At 41.1% G+C, this 22,089-nt stretch overlaps 1 protein-coding gene across 10 annotated transcripts in view; it reads left to right on the forward strand.

The window, feature by feature from the left end:
• The window catches only part of NRXN3 (neurexin 3), a 1,648,091-nt gene that overhangs the window by 392,464 nt on the left and 1,233,538 nt on the right, over positions 1 to 22,089 (forward strand). For all 10 annotated transcript variants that reach the window (XM_057543493.1, XM_057543494.1, XM_057543495.1 and 7 more), the window contains exons 4-5: positions 2,976 to 3,277; positions 8,995 to 9,156. In XM_057543493.1, the coding sequence (XP_057399476.1) occupies positions 2,976 to 3,277; positions 8,995 to 9,156 (464 nt within the window). The remainder of the gene's footprint in view (positions 1 to 2,975; positions 3,278 to 8,994; positions 9,157 to 22,089) is intronic.

Here is a 22,089-nt window from a genome sequence, read left to right on the forward strand (position 1 = left end):
TCTTCATTGATGAATTTGCATGGATATTAGCATAAGTATGCATGTTATTTACATAGACTTTTTTCCTCACATTGGTTTTATTTCTTATTTATTTACTGTGGTAGCCTCTTCTCTTAATGATGTCATTTTTCTTCCATGGCCTTCCACATAAAACAAGTTCTTTTATTTTAAACACACTGATTCCGGGGGGTGGGGATGCAGGGAAGGGAAACATTTCTTTTGGTGAGTAAGTGTGATTTACATGGGGCAGGAGGAATAGGTCTCTGGCTCAGTTTATTCAAGGTTTGTGATGGTTTGTAAGTCAATACGTGGTTCAGTGGAATCATTCATGCCCTTTGAGAAGCAGAGTAGGAGAATGTGCTATATCCAGAATGATGGGCAAAAGGAAAGGTAACTGATATTTAGAGAAAAGTCCAGAGGCAGTAGAGGTCCAGAGTAGAACTAACTGTCTGGTCTTGGGCAACTCACTTATTCCTAGTCATCAGTTTCTTCCTTAATAAAATAAGTGTGTTAAATCAGGCAATCTCTAAAGTCCTTTATAGCTCTAAAATTTATTATTTTGATAGACTCCTTAGTCTAATTATATAAAAATATTAAGCACTGCATAGCACAGTAAATAATATCCTGGTGCCTTGCTGTTCTGTGTCAGGCCCTTCCTGCTTTGAAGGGTACTCGATGATTAATTGAGGCTTCTCTTTAGAGGCACTCCTTTCCTTGCTCATTTATCTCAGTTCACTAGGCACACAAGGTATAACATAAATGTTTATAGAAGACTCCCACTAATATACCATGTGGGGTGCCAAGGACAGGCATAGTAGTTGGCTGTGTGTACATTTGCATTGTTAGGAAAAGAGCTTAGCGGTGATAACTGAATTTGATTTGCTATCTTCTGCTCTAAATCAGGGTTACGTCCAGTCTACTGAACAAGAGCTTGTCCAGTTGAATTTTAACAAAACCATTTCTTCAGAAATGAGAGATCATGAAAATAGGGCAGTAGGGGATTGCATGGATGGACCCATTTCAAACATACAGATAGTGCCAAATTTCTGCTCTGTGATTTTGGAGGAAGTAATTTTGGTAAAATGCATCTGGCATGGGTTATGTGCTGAGTAGTACTTGCTACTTATATGTGTAAACAACACTGGTCCCCTAGAGGTGGACAAGTCCCTTTTGCTTATACCAGTGTGTGTACAAACAGAAATGTGTAGGTGTACACACATCCTTGAGGCCCTCTGGAAGATATAGGACACACTTAATATCTTCTAACTCTCTGGAGTGTGAAGTTAAGGCTCATGTTTTAATGATGTGATGCTACAATGAATTCAACAGTATATATTGGGTGGTCATCTCTTCACATTGTAAGAGTGACTCCTTTACCTCATGATGAGAAAATACTTGTTTGATTTTACTTAGGGAACTTACCAAGGGCTATGATGGTCGATAAGGATATGAATTAATGTGGACTAGCTTTGGTAACTAAGGCGGAAGTGTAGGTCTAGAAGGGAAAGTAGAGTCCCCTCAACCTTACTTTGTAGACCCTGCCACCCCTCTTTAAAGGGAAGCTGCCTATCTAAACTTGTATTGTCGCCCATTTCTTTTCATTGAGGAGGTGCTTTTGACCTAACGCTGATATGAAGTAGGCCACTCTCTAAATGAGGCTGCCTGACAAGAGGACAAATGGAGGTGTACATGCTGAGTGTCTACGTTATAAATCAAATCAACAAATAATTAAATAAAATACATTCTATCCTCTTAACCTTGGAAAATAGACCTTTGACACTACCTGGTTAAGTCAGGCTCACATTTAGAGTTTTTGGATTCCTAGGAGTTCTGCATTGGGAAATAGCAACACAGGGAGAGCCAGCCCCTCTGGTCCTCAGCCTGTGGCCTTTCCCCTTCCTGTGCCCACATTCGGCTCCATCCTATATCACAGAGGTCTGGTATAAATGCACGTGGATGCCTCGACCCACATGGCAAAGCTCTGTCCAAACCTGTGCAAACAGTCCCCCAGGGGTCCCTCAGACCTTGAGGTATGCACACTGATAGCGTGATTTGCCTTCAGGAAATGGATCCAGGGAGGAGGACTGCAAAACCCCTGGGAACAGACTTGGGGCTCTTTGGGTAGGGAATTACAGGACCCCAGGGTCTCGAATATGGTCTTGAAAGAGAGCATGAGTCCCAGTGGAATGCCATGTTGGCTCTGTGGACCCCTGGTCCTATGGAGAGAGATGTTCCATAGGATGGTCAGACCAGGCCATCTCAAACAGGAGACCTCCAGGGCAGAGGTCCCTTTGACTCTAAGGGAAGTATTGCTGTCTTATCAAAACGTATTACCAAATTCCATTCTGTTCCCTTTTCCTCATCTGCTCAATCATTTCCTCAGGTCCAACCTCCTATTTAAAAACCCAGTCACGTTCCGCTGGGCACAGGACTCTACCGTGGAAACCAAAGTTAGCTGGGTTACTGATGGACGGAAATTAGAGCCAAATCTTTCAGGCTAATTGATTTTTAGTTATTGTTCAATAAAAGGTACCTAGAGCTAAAAAACCCTTCGTCAGAACTGTTAATTATCCATTCTAAACCAGCTCTTCTACAAGCATTTAAAAGCCAATATTGATGCAAAAGCAAGTAAACCTCACTTTACCACTTTGCATGAAATTTCCCTTCAGGTTTTTCTCTGAGAAAATTTGAAGGAAATATAGCAAGCTTTCCTTCACCATCGTGTTAGTCTTCTACTCCTGTGTGGACATATAATTTCTCTGCAGTTACCTTCTCTGCTAGTTTCCCTGGTACTTAGATACAAGTCTTGTGGAAGAGTTGGAGGGAGTGTTGTGCTGGTATGAGGCCTGTGGCAGGGACACTGCCCTGTGTGCGTGTGTGTGTGTGTGTGTGTGTGTGTGTTCTGTTTGGTATTTGCATAGACCTGGCTCATGCCAGTCAAGTGTTGACTGCTTTCCCCTTTTCTTTCTCTGTAGCTCGAGAGGAGAATGTGGCCACTTTCCGAGGCTCAGAGTACCTGTGCTACGACCTGTCTCAGAACCCAATCCAGAGCAGCAGTGATGAAATCACCCTGTCCTTTAAGACCTGGCAGCGGAATGGGCTCATCCTGCACACGGGCAAGTCGGCTGACTACGTCAACCTGGCTCTGAAGGATGGCGCAGTCTCCTTGGTCATTAACCTGGGGTCTGGGGCCTTTGAGGCCATTGTGGAGCCAGTGAATGGAAAATTCAATGACAACGCCTGGCATGATGTCAAAGTGACACGCAACCTCCGGCAGGTAATGGCTGAGGGGAGAGAGTGCCCAGAGGCTCCTCTTAGGTGGCTGGGAAGGAAGTTTGTGAAGTAGGTGGTGGGTTAGGTCACATGGAGAGGGGTAGAGATCCCCTATGGGTTTGGATGTGTCGAAGTCAAACTTTCTCCCAGCCTTTACAATTTCACAAGGATAATTATTAGAATATGTTTCTTCTCTTACTTCAATTTTCCATTTGTGCTTGTTATTTAAGAGAAAAATTCAGTTGTATAGATAAAAGTTATAAATACTTTCCTTTTGTTTTGCTTTCCTTTTTATCATTTTCTTGATTACCTTTGAATATTGTATTATTGTTAAATCAATTAGGGAGAGCGTTTTGTTTCTGCAGCTTGGTAGATTTTCCTCATTCTTTGAATATATGTTTTTCTTTTTAATTAAGTTAGCCATTGCCATGATGCCATAATTTTAATTCCTTCCGGAAAAAGTCTTTCTTTTTCTCTTCCTTTTAATTTACCAACCCCTCGTCCACTTTTATTCTTTCTGTTGGGTTGTTGTGTTAACCTCTAGCCTTGGAGTGAATTAGCTGGGATCTTTCTGAATTCCTTTGTTTCTCTGTTCCTTGGTGTTGTGGTATACTTTATTGCCCCTGTCTCTACCTCTGACACTCTTCAGTTGACTAGGAGGCCTGGAAAGTGGAAGGACCCACATAAAAAAGTCAACTTTGGAGCAGCCTTTCCTGGTTCTGTCCGTGCTTGAGAACTCCCATCGCTTGCTGATTCTAAGCAGGCAACTCCGTCAGGTGACAACGCTCTCAGAAAGCCTTAGCCCAGTGAAGTTGTTTTCCGTTTCATAACTAATAATAGTGATAACAATAACAACAATAATAATACCTCGCCAGCCCACATCAGGAAAAAATTAAAAACACTTCCTGTAAAAGTCAAGGTCTGTTCTGAGACTGCCTTTTCCAGGTTCTGTTTTCACTTGGTTTTTCTACTTGTGAATTTGTCATTAATCCCAGTTGGACAGCATTCATCCTTTATTAAATCAGAAAGCATTATGTAAATTTCCAGAAGGTGCTTATCAAATTTGCTTCTGCAGTGTGATTGATTTAATGCCTTCTAATGTAAACATGAAAGCATGAGAACTGACAGGTGTTTGCCTATGTTTTCTGTTTGATAAAAGTGTAACTCCTTAATAACGCTCTGTAAATGGAGAAGGCTCTTCCACATTGGAAACACACAATATTTGAAATACCCATTTCCACACTTAAGCATGTCAAGGAAGCCCCATGGCTGGAGATTCTGTTCTATCTGTGATGAAGCTGCCAATATCCTAAGAGTTAGAATCCCCCGTCATCCTCAGACACACGGGTCGAACGCTTTTGAATCACCATCCTGTGTTTTTCCTGCAAGGCCGAAGAATCCTGTTGCTGACGTTTCCTTTCGTCATTCCCCACCTGTACTTACAGGAGGGCCCCCCTCAGCTGCCAAGAGAGCCCACATCAAGTTTTCATTTGCTAACATATAAGGGCTTGAAAGGTTTGAGTAGCAGAGATGAGACCAAAAAGTAGAATATGACCTTTTGTCGGTTTTGACTGGCAGTTGCACAGTCATACCCTTCTGGCATTAGTCAGCTAAGGGGGGATTTTCACGTACTGGGGAGCGGAATCAGGTTGTGGTTCTCACCAGCCAGTCTGTTTCTCTCTCTCTCTCTCCCACTCCACATGCTTCTTTGCCGTTCTAGAATGATTCCAATTAGCCGGAAAAGGCTCACTTGCATTTCCACTAAAAACACTTTTCTAAAATAGAGTTGGGCCCTAATTCAGTCCTTTACACTGAAATGGGGGTGAACCAAACTGTAATTCAAATATTGGTTGTGCTGAGTTAGTCTGAACAAGCAGAGGTAAGGCAACACTGTAGGGTTTCTCTTCCAAGTTCTAAGACCCGACTCCTCTCTGTGCCCTTGGACAAAGCATTTAACCTTTCCACACCACAGTTGCCATTTGTGAGATGGTGATTACAATCCTCCACGTGTGGTGGCTAAATATGCAAAGCCCCTTATGTTCCAGAAGGATTATGAGCTCATCCATGGTCTGTCTGGGTGCTAGACTCGCTGGGACATGCACATGATTTACATGCTGAGTATTCTTTCAAAGGTGACTGCCTCTGTCTGTCCCCATGGATGCAGCTAAGTAGAGCTCTCAAGACAAGGCTACTGAGGCCCTAGGGTGTTGGGGTATTTCTCGGCAGAAGGAGTATGAATCTTGTAGAGAAAGCGCACCTAAAATTGGACCTCATCGGAATCTGGACTGAATGCTGCATCCAAATGCAATTTGTTGAAAGAGGAAAAAATCTCAGAAAAGCAGAGTTGATTTTGCAAATACAATCCTTTCAACCCTGAGTCAGCTAAGATTATTATTTTTCCCATTAAAAGTACATTTATAACATCTTTTTGAGTTCCCTAGGATACATTTGAAGGGGTGGGAAGCCCCTTTCTATTTCAGTTAAACTGTAAATCACTTCATAAATATTTAACAATAAGCTGATGGCAGTCTCGCCTACTCTTTTGGTAAGGTTAAATGGCTTCTGTGGTAAAGATTCATCTGAGGAAAGCTTACTTGGGGTTTCCTTACCAGATGGAGCAGAACTTTCCGCCTTTCTTCCTTTTTGGTCATCTGCTACGGTTCTGCTTTTGGGCCAAGTCAGGCCAAGGTCAGGTACTTTATTGGGGGTACTGATTAATGGAGGGAAGGTGGATTATCTGTTCTAAATTATAACCAGGACCTGAGTCCAAGGTCATGGCCATCACAGGAAGTGCTTTACCTTTATATGCCACTTTAGTCAAACCGCAAACACAAAACTGGGGTTACGCATCTTCTAGCCTTCCAGCCTCCCAGCTCAGGGTGTGTTGGCAATTTAACGTTTGAAAACAGCGAAGAAGAGACTAATTGTGGGGCTTCTCTAATCATGCGTAACCTGCCAGTCCTCTCTGCTATCCATGCAAGAAATTGCTTACAAGCTTGAAAAGCATTCTTAAAGAGGAATGAGGGGAGGGTGATTCTAACAGGAGACATTCTGGCAAGGTAAACAAAGTAACAGTATTGGCTACTGTAGTGAAGGAGACTCCAACTATTATGAGGCATTCTAACGACACAGTTATTTTAACCTGAGAGAACAGGAAAGAGGAGAAAGTTGCCCTCCTGCTGCACAAATCCACACAAAATCAAGGGGGTTGTGGATCTTTAAATTACCTATGGCAACCCAGAGTAAACTACATATGTAGCCTTCCTATGCTAGATGTGACCTGTAAATGTTTTAAGATCTTTTTGTCCTAGGAGAAAATCATGATTGTCCATGCATGTAATCAGAGTCAGATGTGAAAAAAACAATCCCCAAAGTATTGGTATCTCAGCTCTCTCTATTTATCTACGTGTGGAACGATAAACCTTGGGGGTCTTTTTTTTCAGGACAGGTGGATTGTGTTTGTGCTAGAGGGTGGGAAGGGAGCGGGGTGGTGTTCTTTCAGAACAGCTCTTGGAAAGTAAGTATGATGCTAATTCTGACTGGGGTGAGGTCTGGTCTGAGTGGTATCTGGGCAAAGAGGGGAGTTACAACGACAAGGTGGGCTGCAGCTCCTTGCCTGGCTGTGCCCCAGGTGCCAAGGTTTTCCATAGAGTCTTGGTCTCATTGTCTTCCCCCACTCTCTTTTTCTGTGTTGGGTGCCTTTTTTTTGAAAAACTAACACAAGATCATTCATGCAATGTGTCATTTTACTAACCGACTAATGTACTAACACCCTAACGACTCATCTTTGTTTTTAGTTCTTTTAATTAACAATCGTTCTGTTCACAATTTTTAATTTCCTTTCTTCCCCCTTTTCCGCAAAGCACTCAGGCATCGGACACGCTATGGTAAACAAACTACATTGTCTGGTAGATATCATTCTTATTGTCTCTTTTTTTGGGTTTGCCGTGTGTTGCCCCCCTTTTCCTCCCCAAACCCCCCTTTTATCCTCTTTAGAGTTGTTTCTTCTTTTAAAATTTTTTGTTGAATTAAATACAAGCCTTTCTTTTTCTTTAAGAAGAAAATGGAAGGGGATGCACCTGTCCTGACACTATTTGGATGAGTTTGGTTGGGACAGTTTTCCTTTTCTCTACTTTGTAATTTTTTTTTCCTAAAAAAAAGTTTTTTTTAAAGAAATGTTCTTTGTTGAGCTAAATTCGTTTTGTTTTGTTTTCTTATTTTGCAAGTTCCAAGTTACAGACTAGGGACAACAGAGATTTCTATTGAGGACTTTCTTCTTTCTGTGTCTTCCTACCCCTCACTCGTCCTCCTTTCTTTTCCCCCTTCCCCACTCCCGAATCCCTTTTTTCTTTCCCTTTTGTGTGGCCACGGCTGCCACAGGTGATCTGGGGAGGAAAGTACTCGACTTCCTGTATTCTTCCTTCCCCTCCTTTCACCTTACTTCCCACCTTGGCCAAAGGGAGCTGTGCCAATTTGTGTTCTCCGTACAAACTCTGCATGGCATGTTCCTGTCTCGTGAATTTCCCCATGGGCATCAGAATCTGTTCCCTCATTTTCCTCCTCAGTACTAACAACCTACCAGTCATCAACCCCACTCCATGTTCTCCTCTCTCTCTTTTTTGTCTCCACGCTTCTTCATGCTCCTCTCACCCTTCATATATTTTGGGGTTGGGTTTGGACTTTTTCTTTTCTTTTTTGTTAGTAAGGGAGGTGGCAGGCAGGGGAAAGACTACCCTTCAGTTTTGAGTGTGTTTTCTTCTTTTCACTCCCATCTTGTTTTTCAGTTGGTTTAGTGCATGTAAGTGTGAAGTGGATTTTGATTCTCTTCTTTAGCGCTCCTCACCCTTGTCCCACTTCCCTCCCTTTTATTCTTCTGCCTTCTCTCTTGGCTCCAGATGATTTTCGCATGGGTGTGTCAGTGTACGGTGCGTGCACGCTTCGAGGCCCCATCTCTTCTCTGTGCCCTCCGCTCCTTTCATGGATGTTGGGTGTATGGGTGCTGTTTATTTCCTGTGGGTGTTGTTATTATTTTGGCTATTATGCCTCATCATTCCTTTCTTTTTGTTAGCGTTGCCTTTTTTGGTTTGGGTCATTTCTTCTCTGGCTGGTGGTGATGGCAGACAAGGGAGGACAGGGGTTGGTGTCCTGGGTAGTCCGTGGCATGTATCACCCATGACTCATCAAAATCAAGACCCTTTTCCTTCCCTCCCTGAATGCATGTTTGTCAGCGTGGTGTGAGCCCAAAAAGAAACAAATAAAAAAAGAAAAGAAAAAAGAAAAAAACCATCAACAACCAAAGACCAACCCCCTAACAAACCCCATTGTCAAACATCTCCTTTGCTGTTTCTCACGACCACTGTAAATTACAATCTTTCAAAAGTAAATGATCATTTTACCAATGAACTGAGACGTCTGAGGATAGTTCCATTTTCTAGCCTGACTGAGTGAAGAGGGCAATGGGTAGAGCGAGTTGCTCAGCTTGGCGGTTCCGAAAAACTCTCCCAGGAGTCTGCAGGGAAACACTGGAGGCTTGGGCCACAGAGAGGCAGACCAGAAAATGGAACTTGGCTGCACATTACCAAAATCAATCCAAATTAGAAAGAATACCTCACCCAAATCTTAATGAAAGTGATGCCACAGGTAGGGGAAGCCCCTGGATTTTGATAGGACTGTAAGGTCATTGTTGGGATTTTTTTTTTTGTCCCTATGTCCCTCCACCAGGTGACAATCTCTGTGGATGGCATCCTTACCACGACGGGCTACACTCAAGAGGACTACACCATGCTGGGCTCAGATGACTTCTTCTATGTGGGAGGAAGCCCAAGTACCGCTGACTTGCCAGGCTCACCTGTCAGCAACAACTTCATGGGCTGCCTTAAAGAGGTAAGGTTCACCCATTCCAGTTAATGCACTGACTGTCTAAGAACAAATGAAATTTTCAGTTCAGTGACTGGATCTGTCCTCTGATCTATTCTATGAGGCCATAGGTTGTAGCAGAAAAGACTCTGGACTTAAAAGTAGAGGCCCTAGGTTTTGATCCCAGTTTAAGCTGGTTGCAGGACCTAGGGTTCACCACTTAAGCACCGTGTGGTTCTGTTTCCTCATCTAACTAATGAGGAACCTGATCCACAGGTAGCTGTGCTTTATAAGTTAAATGAAATAACTCAGATGAAAGGACTTTAGAATCACAAGGAACTAGACCTGTGTGAAGTTTGATTTTGTATTTTTGACTTGGCAAGTAGGGAAGCCTTAGCTAAAAGTGGCTCAATTTGTGGTTGTGTGTCTTGTCTAAAACATAACATATGTATTATTTTACCTTTGCTAAGATTGGTGTTCCCAAGAGTCTCATTATTCGAGATGAAGGAAAATTCTCAGAATATAATATTAAGGCCCAGAAGACTCGTTTTTCCTTTTTTTTTCCTCCCTGAGAACTAGCAGCTGTGAGAAAGCAGTGGGGCTTTACCATTACTCATTTATTACTGTTGTAGCTAATGTGTTGAGACCTCTGTCTGAGAGCAAAGGAGCTTCAGTCAAGTGTAAGTTCAACCTCTAAGGTCAATTGTTGAGGCAAAAAGAATCAGACTTGATTTGCTGGAGTTCTTTCAGCACACAGTGTCATCAGAGCAGTGCACTGCACTTTTTTGTTTAATCTAAACTAAGCTTGATTGCCTAAGATAGCTATACCATTTCCCTGTGGAAATTACTTGAGAAGCTAACAGTTCTTTCTTGTAGATAAAGATCCCTTGTGACATGTTATGAGCCTCCTCTCAGGGCACATGTTTTATTCTTATTATGGTTATTTGAAATCTGTTGCACATCAGTTACATATGAGATGGCATCGCACATGCATTCACTCACGCCACTCGGCTGTGAGCTGTGTCTAGACAGGAGTTGCGTCTGTTATACCTGGCATAGAGCAGGTACATAATAATTATTTATTGAATGGAGACATTTATCAAATAATCATTGGGTACCTTTTTTGTGCTGTAACTAACCTTAATGGCTCTTTACAAACCACGGTCTCCGTGTTTGAAGACTTTATAATCTGGGAAGAGAGATGAGATCTGTAAGGGAACAATTATAGCTCAGGACACTATGTGTTCAGTGCCACAGATGAAGTGATCTAATTGAGCTGAGGAAACAGATACATTTTAGGTGGGAGTCGGCATTGGAGAAGAATTGATATTTGAGCCGGGCCTTGCTGCAATAAACCATGTGTGCATTGAGAGAAAGGGGGAGGAAGGAGAGACATGACAAAGGAGGGAAAAATCCAATTATAGCTTTGTATTGTTCTTGGTCTGAAGGAAGAATGACAGGAGAAAAGTCTTAGAGAGTTTTCTTCTCTCTGCTGGACATTACCTAGGCTTCTGCTGGCTACAGGGACTCCACAGGTCATTCCTGACGGAATTGCAGTAGACATAGCGCACTTCTTCCCTGGGATTTACTCCTATTTGAAAAGAATAACGGTGTAAACTACTCTGTCTAATGAACCCTGAAAGATTCTTAAACACCGTTAAATCACACTCCATTGGAATTGCATTCTCATCAGAAATAGATAGGAGCATTCATGTTCCACATTTGTAGCCCAGGAATGAATGAGGCATTGATTGCTATGGAGAGCTGGTCCATTTTTGTCGTGAAACAGCCCTGAGCCTGGAGTTTCTCCTGGACTGGATCTAGGGGTGGATTGTAGGACAAATTTTCCCCTGCACACAATTATGTTGAACCATCTCTCCTTTATGTATTTTGAGACAAAGGAGCAATTTCCCAACTGCAAATCTATCAATCAGGAAGGATGCCCCTGAATATTTTGAAACAAGCCTCATAAAAACATGAAGATATTTCTGATGATTTTATCCATGCAGAACCTAAAGTAAGTAAAATCTGTGCGCACACACACACACACACACACGTACTCACATACTACACTGTCCAGGTGGAGAGCAGACAGCTTCAAGTCTGTGAAAAGTGGCACTTAATAGCTTAAAAATTAAAGACAGTTCTGAAAACCAGTGTCAATGACAGAAATAACAGTAATAGTAATAAAAATATGCACATATCTTAGCTAGCAGCTAAGCAGAATTTAAATCCAGATCAAGTTAGAAGAAAGAAAGTCCAAAACAGTGAAGGAAGTGGTAGGCGAAACAAGAACTTAATATAAACTTTTGCACCATCTCTCCTTTACGTATATAGTATGGTCTTTCTAAGGGAGTTGGGAGTCCTTCTCATTTGTCTGAGTGCTTTAAACAGATAGCTTTGAGTTTAATGAAATCCTGGCATAGTCTTTCTTTCCATTTAATCATTACAATTCACTTTTCTGTGGGAAAGTCTAGGAAATTCTCCTCTTGTTCCTGGCATTTCTCTTTGACAATTTCGTAAACAGTAAAAGCTTCCAACTATGTTGGGACTTCTCTCCTTGATAAATCCCACTTACCCACTTTAACTATTTCCCCTTAGAACAGCCAGCAGTTATTTTACAACTTCTTCTTCCCTTCTCTATCTCTTTCTTTTTCTGTCACCTCTGGCCATTTGTGGCTCTAAGCTGCCTTAAGCTGAGCTGGGTGCTTTTATGTTTCATTTTTTTCAAAATGGGGACATGGTGAAGACCCTATGGGATTTCTCTTCCAGATCGTTGATACTTTGTGTGTGACACAAAATAGTTTTTATCTTTGGAACTACAGTTACTTCACACCTGAAAGTTAAGTTCTGGCTCCACTCTTTTATCTATCTATCTACCACATCTTTACTGGAGTATAAATGCTTTACAATGTTGTGTTAGTTTCTGCTGTACAACAAAGTGAATCAGCTATATGTATACATATATCCCCATATCTCCTCCCTCCTGTGTCTCCCTCCCACCCTCCTTAACCCACCCCTCTAGGTGGTCACAAAGCACCGAGCTGATCTCCCTGTGCTGTGTGGCTGCTTCCCACTAGCTATCTGTTTTACATTTGATGGTGTATATATGTCCATGCCACTCTCTCACTTCTTCCCAGCTTACCCTTCCCCCTCCTCATGTCCTCAAGTCCATTCTCTACGCCTGCGTCTTTATTCCTGTCCTGCCCGTAGGTTATTTAGAACCATTTTTTTTTTTTAGATTCCATACATATGTGTTAGTATACGGTATTTGTTTTTCTCCTTCTGACTTACTTCACTCTGTATGACAGATTCTAGGTCCATCCACCTCACTACAAATAACTCAATTTCATTCCCTTTTATGGCTGAGTAATATTCCATTGTATATACGTGCCACATCTTCTTTATCCATTCATCTGTCGATGGACACTTCGGCTGCTTCCACGTCCTGGCTATTGTAAATAGAGCTGCAGTGAACATTTTGGTACATGTCTCTTTTTGAATTATGGTTTTCTCAGGGTATATGCCCAGTAGTGGGATTGCTGGGTCATATGGTTGTTCTATTTTTAGTTTTTTAAGGAACCTCCATACTGTTCTCCATAGTGGCTGTATCAATTTACATTCCCACCAACAGTGTAGGAGGGTTCCCTTTTCTCCACACCCTCTGCCGCATTTATTGTTTATAGATTTTTTGATGATGGCCATTCTGACTGGTGTGAGGTGATACCTCATTGTGGTTTTGATTTTCATTCCTCTAATGATTTGTGATGTTGAGCATCTTTTCATATAGTTTTTGGCCATCTGTACATCTTCTTTGGAGAAATGTCTATTTAGATCTTCTGCCCATTTTTGGATTGGGTTGTTTGTTTTTGTGATATTGCTGGCTCCACTCTTGAGTCAAAGTGATTGTGGATTTCACCTGTGTGCACAGCTCCTAACTTGATACCAGAGTAAAAGCGTGACAGAGAGGGTCCACGTTATCATCCAATCATTGAAGTACTCTGCATGCCCTAGTTATCAATTCAATATTTGTGTCCACTCAAGCATCACAAAAATCCCCACCCTGTTCCTCTTCATGGTTTTGTGTTTTAACATGTCTGTCATATTTTTGTTCTTGTTGTGTCCCCAGCTCTTAGAATTGTTCTTAGCACCTAGTGGGCGCTCAATAAATATTTGCCAAATGAAATCACATGTTTGTAAGTTTAAAAAATAGCTTTTAGATAAATGCTCTTAGGCACTATTGACAATGTGACTTTCTTGGGATCATTAAAGAACATCCTGACATGGCAATAGTTGAATCTTTTAGGAACCTCCCAGCTATCTGGTGTGAGTGAAGTATTACATAAAAAGGCCCAGCAAGACTAAAAGAAATGGGTTGGAACCCACTCTGAGAAGAACGGGATTGAAAAGGCTTTGAGGAGGCATCATAGTATAAATGAAAAGAATACTGGGTTTAAAATCAGAAAACCTGACTGGGAATACCAGCTTTATTACTGGCTATATGGCCTGGAATAAGCCACCGATCTTATTTGAGCCTCAATTTACTAACCCATAACATGGAGATAATAAGACCTCTGTTGTGTTCTTAAGAACAAATAAAATAATATACGTAAAAGTGAAACCATACATAAATATACAGTGATGTTTTGCTACAATAATTATGATTAAGGATCATGTAATCATTCTTATAAAACAGTTTATGAAATAAATATAAGCGTAAGTGAATATACATTAGCACATGCGTATGTTTGTATTTCCCATATTACCAAATCCCTATCTGGGGGAAAAAACAACTTTATTCTGAGGTTTGCCTTACTAAAATTCTCTCATCTTCACTGAAATAGGGATAACCCATCCTACCCACCCTCAGTCATTACCTAGTCTGTTTCCTTTGGACACTGGTTTATTTGACAACTGTCAATCTCCCTTCTACGAAAATGTAAGCTCCCTGAGGACAAAGGCCTCATCTGTTCACAGGTGTTTCCCCAGAACCTAGAAGAGTTCCTGGCATAAAATAATACACTCAATGAGCATGTCTGGAACAAATAAATAAATTCATTACTGAGCTAACCTCATGGAGCTCTAAAATCTGGCGGAATTTAGATCCACAGGTATATGCTGAAAAAATACAGTATGCCAAGGACTGTGCTAAGACACAAAGATGAATCAGACACAGTTCTTGCCTCAGAGGACCTCACAGTTAGTGGGGGACACACAAATATAATTTCAAGGAAAAGCAGTTAATGCACACAAAAAAAGAGGTATTCACAGGTGCGGTGGGGCTGCTGAGGAGAAGGACTTAGTATATCACGGGGTTCAGGAAAACGCTGTGGAGGAGATGATGCCCAAGGGAGGCTTGAAGATGGATAGAAATGAACAGGGAAGAAGTGGTGCTCTGGGGTGATGGGGCAGCATGAGCAAGGGCCCAGAGACAGGGCACCTCGTGGTGTCTGGGTGAGGAACTTACAAACAGTTTGCCAATGTCAGGGCACAAAATATAAGATCAGGAGTTCTGAAAATGTATCTGAAAAGTTAGGTAGGGGCCAGGTCATAGAGAGCTTTATATCACACTCTACCCTTGGACTTTAGGTAATGGAGAGCCATTGAAGGATCTGAAGTAGTAGAATGACATAGATTGACAGCTTGTCCGTCAGGCTTTAAACTCCTTGAGAACTGAAGTTAGTCCATCTACTACTTCTACTTGATCTATTTTTTTTTTAATGTCTGAAACATTTATATTAACATATTTCCATACAAATACAAATATAAGATTTTTAGAAATTTCATGTAATGTCTGAAACATTTATATTAACATATTTCCATACAAATAACCCAATGAAAGTTTAGTATTAGTTGTTTTGTTTGTTTTTTTATACTGCAGGTTCTTATTAGGCATCAGTTTTATACACATCAGTGTATACATGTCAATCCCAATCGCCCAATTCAGCACACGACCATCCCCACCTCACCGCCGTTTTCCCCCCTTGGTGTCCATATGTCCATTCTCTACATCTGTGTCTCAACTTCTGCCCTGCAAACTGGCTCATCTGTACCACTTTTCTAGGTTCCACATACATGCATTAATATACAATATTTGTTTTTCTCTTTCTGACTTACTTCACTCTGTATGACAGTCTCTAGATCCATCCACGTCTCAACAAATGACTCAATTTCGTTCCTTTTTATGGCTGAGTAATATTCCATTGTATATATGTACCACACCTTCTTTATCCATTCGTCTGTTGATGGGCATTTAGGTTGCTTCCATGACCTGGCTATTGTAAATAGTGCTGCAATGAACATTCGGGTGCATGTGTCTTTTTGAATTATGGTTTTCTCTGGCTATATGCCCAGTAGTGGGATTGCTGGGTCATATGGTAATTCTATTTTTAGTTTTTTAAGGAACCTCCATATTGTTCTCCATAGTGGCTGTATCAATTTACATTCCCACCAACAGTGCAAGAGGGTTCCCTTTTCTCCACACCCTCTCCAGCGTTTGTTGTTTGTAGATTTTCTGATGATGCCCATTCTAACAGGAGTGAGGTGATACCTCATTGTAGTTTTGATTTGCATTTCTCTAATAATTAGTGATGTTGAGCATCTTTTCATGTGCTTCGTGGCCGTCTGTATGTCTTCTCTGGAGAAATGTCTATTTAGGTCTTCTGCCCATTTTTGGATTGGGGTGTTTGTTTCTTTGATATTGAGCTGAATGAGCTGTTTATATATTTTGGAGATTAATCCTTTGTCCGTTGATTCATTTGCAAATATTTTCTCCCGTTCTGAGGGTTGTCTTTTCGTCTTGTTTATGGTTTCCTTTGCTGTGCAAAAGCTTTGAAGTTTCATTAGGTCCCACTTGTTTATTTTTGTTTTTATTTCCATTACTCTAGGAGGTGGATCAAAAAAGATCTTGCTGTGATTTATGTCAAAGAGTGTTCTTCCTATGTTTTCCTCTAAGAGTTTTATAGTGTCCAGTCTTATATTTAGGTCTCTAATCCATTTTGAGTTTATTTTTGTGTATGGTGTTAGGGAGTATTCTAATTTCATTCTTTTACATGTAGCTGTCCAGTTTTCCCAGCACCACTTAGTGAAGAGACTGTCTTTTCTCCATTGTATATCTTTGCCTCCTTTGTCATAGATTAGTTGACCATAGGTGCGTGGGTTAATCTCTGGGCTTTCTATATTGTTCCATTGATCTATGTTTCTGTTTTTGTGCCAGTACCATATTGTCTTGATTACTGTAGCTTTGTAGTATAGTCTGAAGTCAGGGAGTCTGATTCCTCCAGCTCCATTTTTTTGCCTCCAGACTGCTTTGGGTATTCGGGGTCTTTTGTGTCTCCATACAAATTTTAAGATGATTTGTTCTAGCTCCGTAAAAAATGCCATTGGTAATTTGATAGGGATTGCATTGAATCTGTAGATTGCTTTGGGTAGTATACTCATTTTCACAATGTTGATTCTTCCAATCCAAGAACATGGTATATCTCTCCATCTGTTGGTATCATCTTTAATTTCTTTCATCAGTGTCTTATAGTTTTCTGCATACAGGTGTTTTGTCTCCCTAGGTAGGTTTATTCCTAGGTATTTTATTCTTTTTGTTGCAATGGTAAATGGGAGTGTTTCCATAATTTCTCTTTCAGATTTTTCATCATTAGTGTATAGGAATGCAAGAGATTTCTGTGCATTAATTTTGTAACCTGTGACTTTACCATATTCATTAATTAGCTCTAGCAGTTTTCTGGTGGCATTTTTAGGATTCTCTATGTATAGTATCATGTCATCCGCAAACAGTGACAGTTTTACTTCTTCTTTTCCAATTTGTATTCCTTTTATTTCTTTTTCTTCTCTGATTGCCGTGGCTAGGACTTCCAGAACTATGTTGAATAATAGTGGTGAGAGTGGACATCCTTGTCTCGTTCCTGATCTTAGAGGAAATGCTTTCAGTTTTTCACCATTGAGAATGATGTTTGCTGTGGGTTTGTCATATATGGCCTTTATTATGTTGAGGTAGGTTCCCTCTATGCCCACTTTCTGGAGAGTTTTTATCAGAAATGGGTGTTGAATTTTGTCAAAAGCTTTTTCTGCAGCTATTGAGATGATCATATGGTTTTTATTCTTCAATTTGTTAATATGGTGTATCACATTGATTGATTTGCGTATATTGAAGAATCCTTGCATCCCTGGGATAAATCCCACTTGATCGTGGTGTATGATCCTTTTAATGTGTTGTTGGATTCTGTTTGCTAGTATTTTGTTGAGGATTTTTGCATCTATATTCATCAGTGATATTGGTCTGTAATTTTCTTTTTTTGTAGTGTCTTTGTCTGGTTTTGGTATCAGGGTGATGGTGGCCTCATAGAATGAGTTTGGGAGTGTTCCTTCCTCTGCAATTTTTTGGAAAAGTTTGAGAAGGATGGGTGTTAGCTCTTCTCTAAATGTTTGATAGAATTCACCTGTGAAGCCATCTGGTCCTGGACTTTTGTTTGTTGGAAGATTTTTAATCACAGTTTCAATTTCATTACTTGTGATTGGTCTGTTCATATTTTCTGTTTCTTCCTGGTTCAGTCTTGGAAGGTTATACCTTTCTAAGAATTTGTCCATTTCTTCCAGGTTGTCCATTTTATTGGCATAAAGTTGCTTGTAGTAGTCTCTTAGGATGTTTTGTATTTCTGCGGTGTCTGTTGTAACTTCTCCTTTTTCATTTCTGATTTTATTGATTTGAGTCCTCTCCCTCTTTTTCTTGATGAGTCTGGCTAATGGCTTATCAATTTTGTTTATCTTCTCAAAGAACCAACTTTTAGTTTTATTGATCTTTGCTATTGTTTTCTTTGTTTCTATTTCATTTATTTCTGCTCTGATCTTTATGATTTCTTTCCTTCTGCTAACTTTGGGTTTTGTTTGTTCTTCTTTCTCTAGTTTCTTTAGGTGTGAGGTTAGATTGTTTACTTGAGATTTTTCTTGTTTCCTTAGGTAGGCTTGTATAGCTATAAACTTCCCTCTTAGAACCGCTTTTGCTGCATCCCATAGGTTTTGGGTCGTCGTGTTTTCATTGTCATTTGTCTCTAGGTATTTTTTTATTTCCTCTTTGATTTCTTCAGTGATCTCTTGGTTATTTAGTAACGTATTGTTTAGCCTCCATGTGTTTGTCTTTTTTACGTTTTTTTCCCTGTAATTCATTTCTAATCTCATAGCGTTGTGGTCAGAAAAGATGCTTGATATGATTTCAATTTTCTTAAATTTACTGAGGCTTGATTTGTGACCCAAGATGTGATCTATCCTGGAGAATGTTCCGTGCGCACTTGAGAAGAACGTGTAATCTGCCGTTTTTGGATGGAATGTCCTATAAATATCAATTAAATCTATCTGGTCTATTGTGTCATTTAAAGCTTCTGTTTCCTTATTTATTTTCATTTTGGATGATCTGTCCATTGGTGTAAGTGAGGTGTTAAAGTCCCCTACTATTATTGTGTTACTGTCAATTTCCTCTTTTAGAGCTGTTAGCAGTTGCCTTATGTATTGAGGTGCTCCTATGTTGGGTGCATATATATTTATAATTGTTATATCTTCTTCTTGGATTGATCCCTGGATCATTATGTAGTGTCCTTCCTTGTCTCTTGTAACATTCTTTATTTTAAAGTCTATTTTATCTGATATGAGTATAGCTACTCCAGCTTTCTTTTGATTTCCATTTGCATGGAATATCTTTTTCCATCCCCTCACTTTCAGTCTGTATGTGTCCCTAGGTCTGAAGTGGGTCTCTTGTAGACAGCATATGTATGGGTCTTGTTTTTGTATCCATTCAGCCAGTCTATGTCTTTTGGTTGGGGCATTTAATCCATTCACGTTTAAGGTAATTATCGATATGTATGTTCCTATGACCATTTTCTTAATTGTTTTGGGTTTGTTTTTGTAGGTCCTTTTCTTCTCTTGTGTTTCCCACTTAGAGAAGTTCCTTTAGCATTTGTTGTAGAGCTGGTTTGGTGGTGCTGAATTCTCTTAGCTTTTGCTTGTCTGTAAAGCTTTTGATTTCTCCATCAAATCTAAATGAGATCCTTGCTGGGTAGAGTAATCTTGGTTGTAGGTTCTTCCCTTTCATCACTTTAAGTATATCATGCCACTCCCTTCTGGCTTGCAGAGTTTCTGCTGAGAAATCAGCTGTTAACCTTATGGGAGTTCCCTTGTATGTTATTTGTCGTTTTTCCCTTGCTGCTTTCAGTAATTTTTCTTTGTCTTTAATTTTTGCCACTTTGATTACTATGTGTCTCGGCGTGTTTCTCCTTGGGTTTATTCTGTATGGGACTCTCTGCGCTTCCTGGACTTGGGTGGCTATTTCCTTTCCCATGTTAGGGAAGTTTTCGACTATAATCTCTTCAAATATTTTCTCTGGTCCTTTTTCTCTCTCTTCTCCTTCTGGGACCCCTATAATGCGAATGTTGTTGCGTTTAATGTTGTCCCAGAGGTCTCTTAGGCTGTCTTCATTTCTTTTCATTCTTTTTTCTTTATTCTGTTCTGCAGCAGTGAATTCCACCATTCTGTCTTCCACGTCACTTATCCGTTCTTCTGCCTCAGTTATTCTGCTATTGATTCCTTCTAGTGTAGTTTTCATTTCAGTTATTGTATTGGTCATCTCTGTTTGTTTGTTCTTTAATTCTTCTAGGTCTTTGTTAATCATTTCTTGCGTCTTCTCAATCTTTGCCTCCATTCTTATTCCGAGGTCCTGGATCATCTTCACTATCATTATTCTGAATTCTTTTTCTGGAAGGTTGCCTATCTCCACTTCATTTAGTTGTTTTTCTGGGGTTTTTTCTTGTTCCTTCATCTGGTACATAGCCCTCTGCCTTTTCATCTTCTCTGTCTTTCTGTAACTGTGGTTTTTGGTCCACAGGCTGTAGGATTGTAGTTTTTCTTGCTTCTGTTGTCTGCCCTCTGGTGGTTGAGGCTATCTAAGAGGCTTGATGGGAGGCTCTGGTGGTGGGTAGAGCTGACTGTTGCTGTGGCGGTCAGAGCTCAGTAAAACCTTAATCCACTTGACTGTTGATGGGTGGGGCTGGGTTCCCTCCCTGTTGCTGTGGCGGTCAGAGCTCAGTAAAACCTTAATCCACTTGACTGTTGATGGGTGGGGCTGGGTTCCCTCCCTGTTGGTTGTTTTGCCTGAGGCAACCCAACACTGGAGCCTACCCGTGCTCTTTGGTGGGGTTAATGGCAGACTCTGGGAGGGCTCACGCCAAGGAGAACTTCCCAGGACCTCTGCTGCCAGTGTCCTTATCCCCACGGTGAAACAGAGCCACCACTTGCCTCGGCAGGAGACCCCCCAACACCAGCAGGTACGTCTGGTTCAGTCTCCCCCAGGGTCACTGCTCCTTCCCCTGGGTCCCGATGCACACATTACTTTGTGTGTGCCCTCCAAGAGTGGGGTCTCTGTTTCCCCCAGTCCTGTCACAGTCCTGCAATCAATTCCCACTAGACTTCAAAGTCTGATTCTCTAGGAATTCCTCCTCCCGTTGCCGGACCCCCAGGTTGGGAAGCCTGACGTGGGGCTCAGAACCTTCACTCCAGTGGGTGGACTTCTGTGGTATAAGTGTTCGCCAGTCTGTGAGTCACCCACCCAGCAGTTATGGGATTTGATTTTACTCTGATTGCGCCCGTCCTACCGTCTCACTGTGGCTTCTCCTCTGTCCTTGGACGTGGGGTATCCTCCTTGGTGAAGTTCAGGGTCTTCCTGTCAATGATTGTCCAGCAGCCAGTTGTCATTCTGGTGCTCTCGCAAGAGGGAGTGAAAGCACGTCCTTCTACTCCGCCATCTTGGTTAATCCTCTGTCTTGATCTATCTTTTTGTCCTAGGGAGATGAGGAAGAGTTGGGAAGGCTGGTCCATTGGCTTTAGCACTGGGCCAGGAGAGTGCCTCTCTCAATCTTCAGGTTTCTGCAGAAAAGTGCTTCCTTCTAACTCCCATTTCAGTTTCCAATGACCCTCCTTGTCAGGACATTTATTTCTCCCTTCCTCTGTCCTTGACATTACTGAGCTACTATTGTTGGATGAAGCAAAATGCAGTAGAGGAAAGCCAAATCAAGGCTGAGTTGCATGGATAGTGTCTCTATTATGAGGACCAGGGAGCTGACTAAAGCCCATCACAATATCCTCCTATGTGTTGGTGTCTTCTGTGTTGTTTGACTTGGTTCTTTCTACACCATCGTCCTTTCCCCTCAGTCTGTTACTTCTCCGCTGGCATGTTGGTTCTCCATTTGGCTCTCCATTGCCCATGGAGACGCTCACCTGCTGCTGAGAACTCTGAGACCGACTGGTCTATCCCACCTTTCTTTTCTCATGACATCTCTAGTGGGGAGGAAGGAAAGCAGGAGAACGGGGAGAGTGGAACACATATTTAAAGGAAAAAGGATTGGGTAGAACATCATTGTGCACATTACAATCCACATCCCTTTGTGATTATTAGCCATTTAAAACCGAATGGGATTTTGCAGCCAGAGATAGTCTCTGAACAGATGATTAATGGTTTAATCTGTAATAACTTTACATTTTATAGAACCCTGATAGGAGTCCACATCTGCTGAGCCAAGCTATTTAAGGCTGCGTTAATTCTGTTAATTGCTATATGTTTATTTGAATTGCTGGCACCTGCAGGCTTTAGGATAATGTGTTTGTTGTTGCTTTTTTTAAAAAAAATATATGCTTATTTTGTCCTGTCTCACTGTCTTTTCTGCTGTCTGTTATGCGATCACAACTGCTCTTCTGGTTTTTCTTTTGTATTGTCCTCTTTTTCACTCGCTATACTTTTTTTACCCCTGTTCTCATTTTTCCTGCCTCTGTGCTTCTCAGGCTCTTGTTTTGGTGTCCTTCCTGATTTCTCAGGTGGGGATAAATCACTCTGTCCATAACTAGGCAAATTAAGGTCATGGCATTGGGCCTAAAAATCCCTTTTTCCTAGCTTTGAGAATACTGTGTGGT

Source organism: Balaenoptera acutorostrata, chromosome 3 (genome assembly GCF_949987535.1).
Source record: "Balaenoptera acutorostrata chromosome 3, mBalAcu1.1, whole genome shotgun sequence".
NCBI lineage: Eukaryota > Metazoa > Chordata > Mammalia > Artiodactyla > Balaenopteridae > Balaenoptera > Balaenoptera acutorostrata.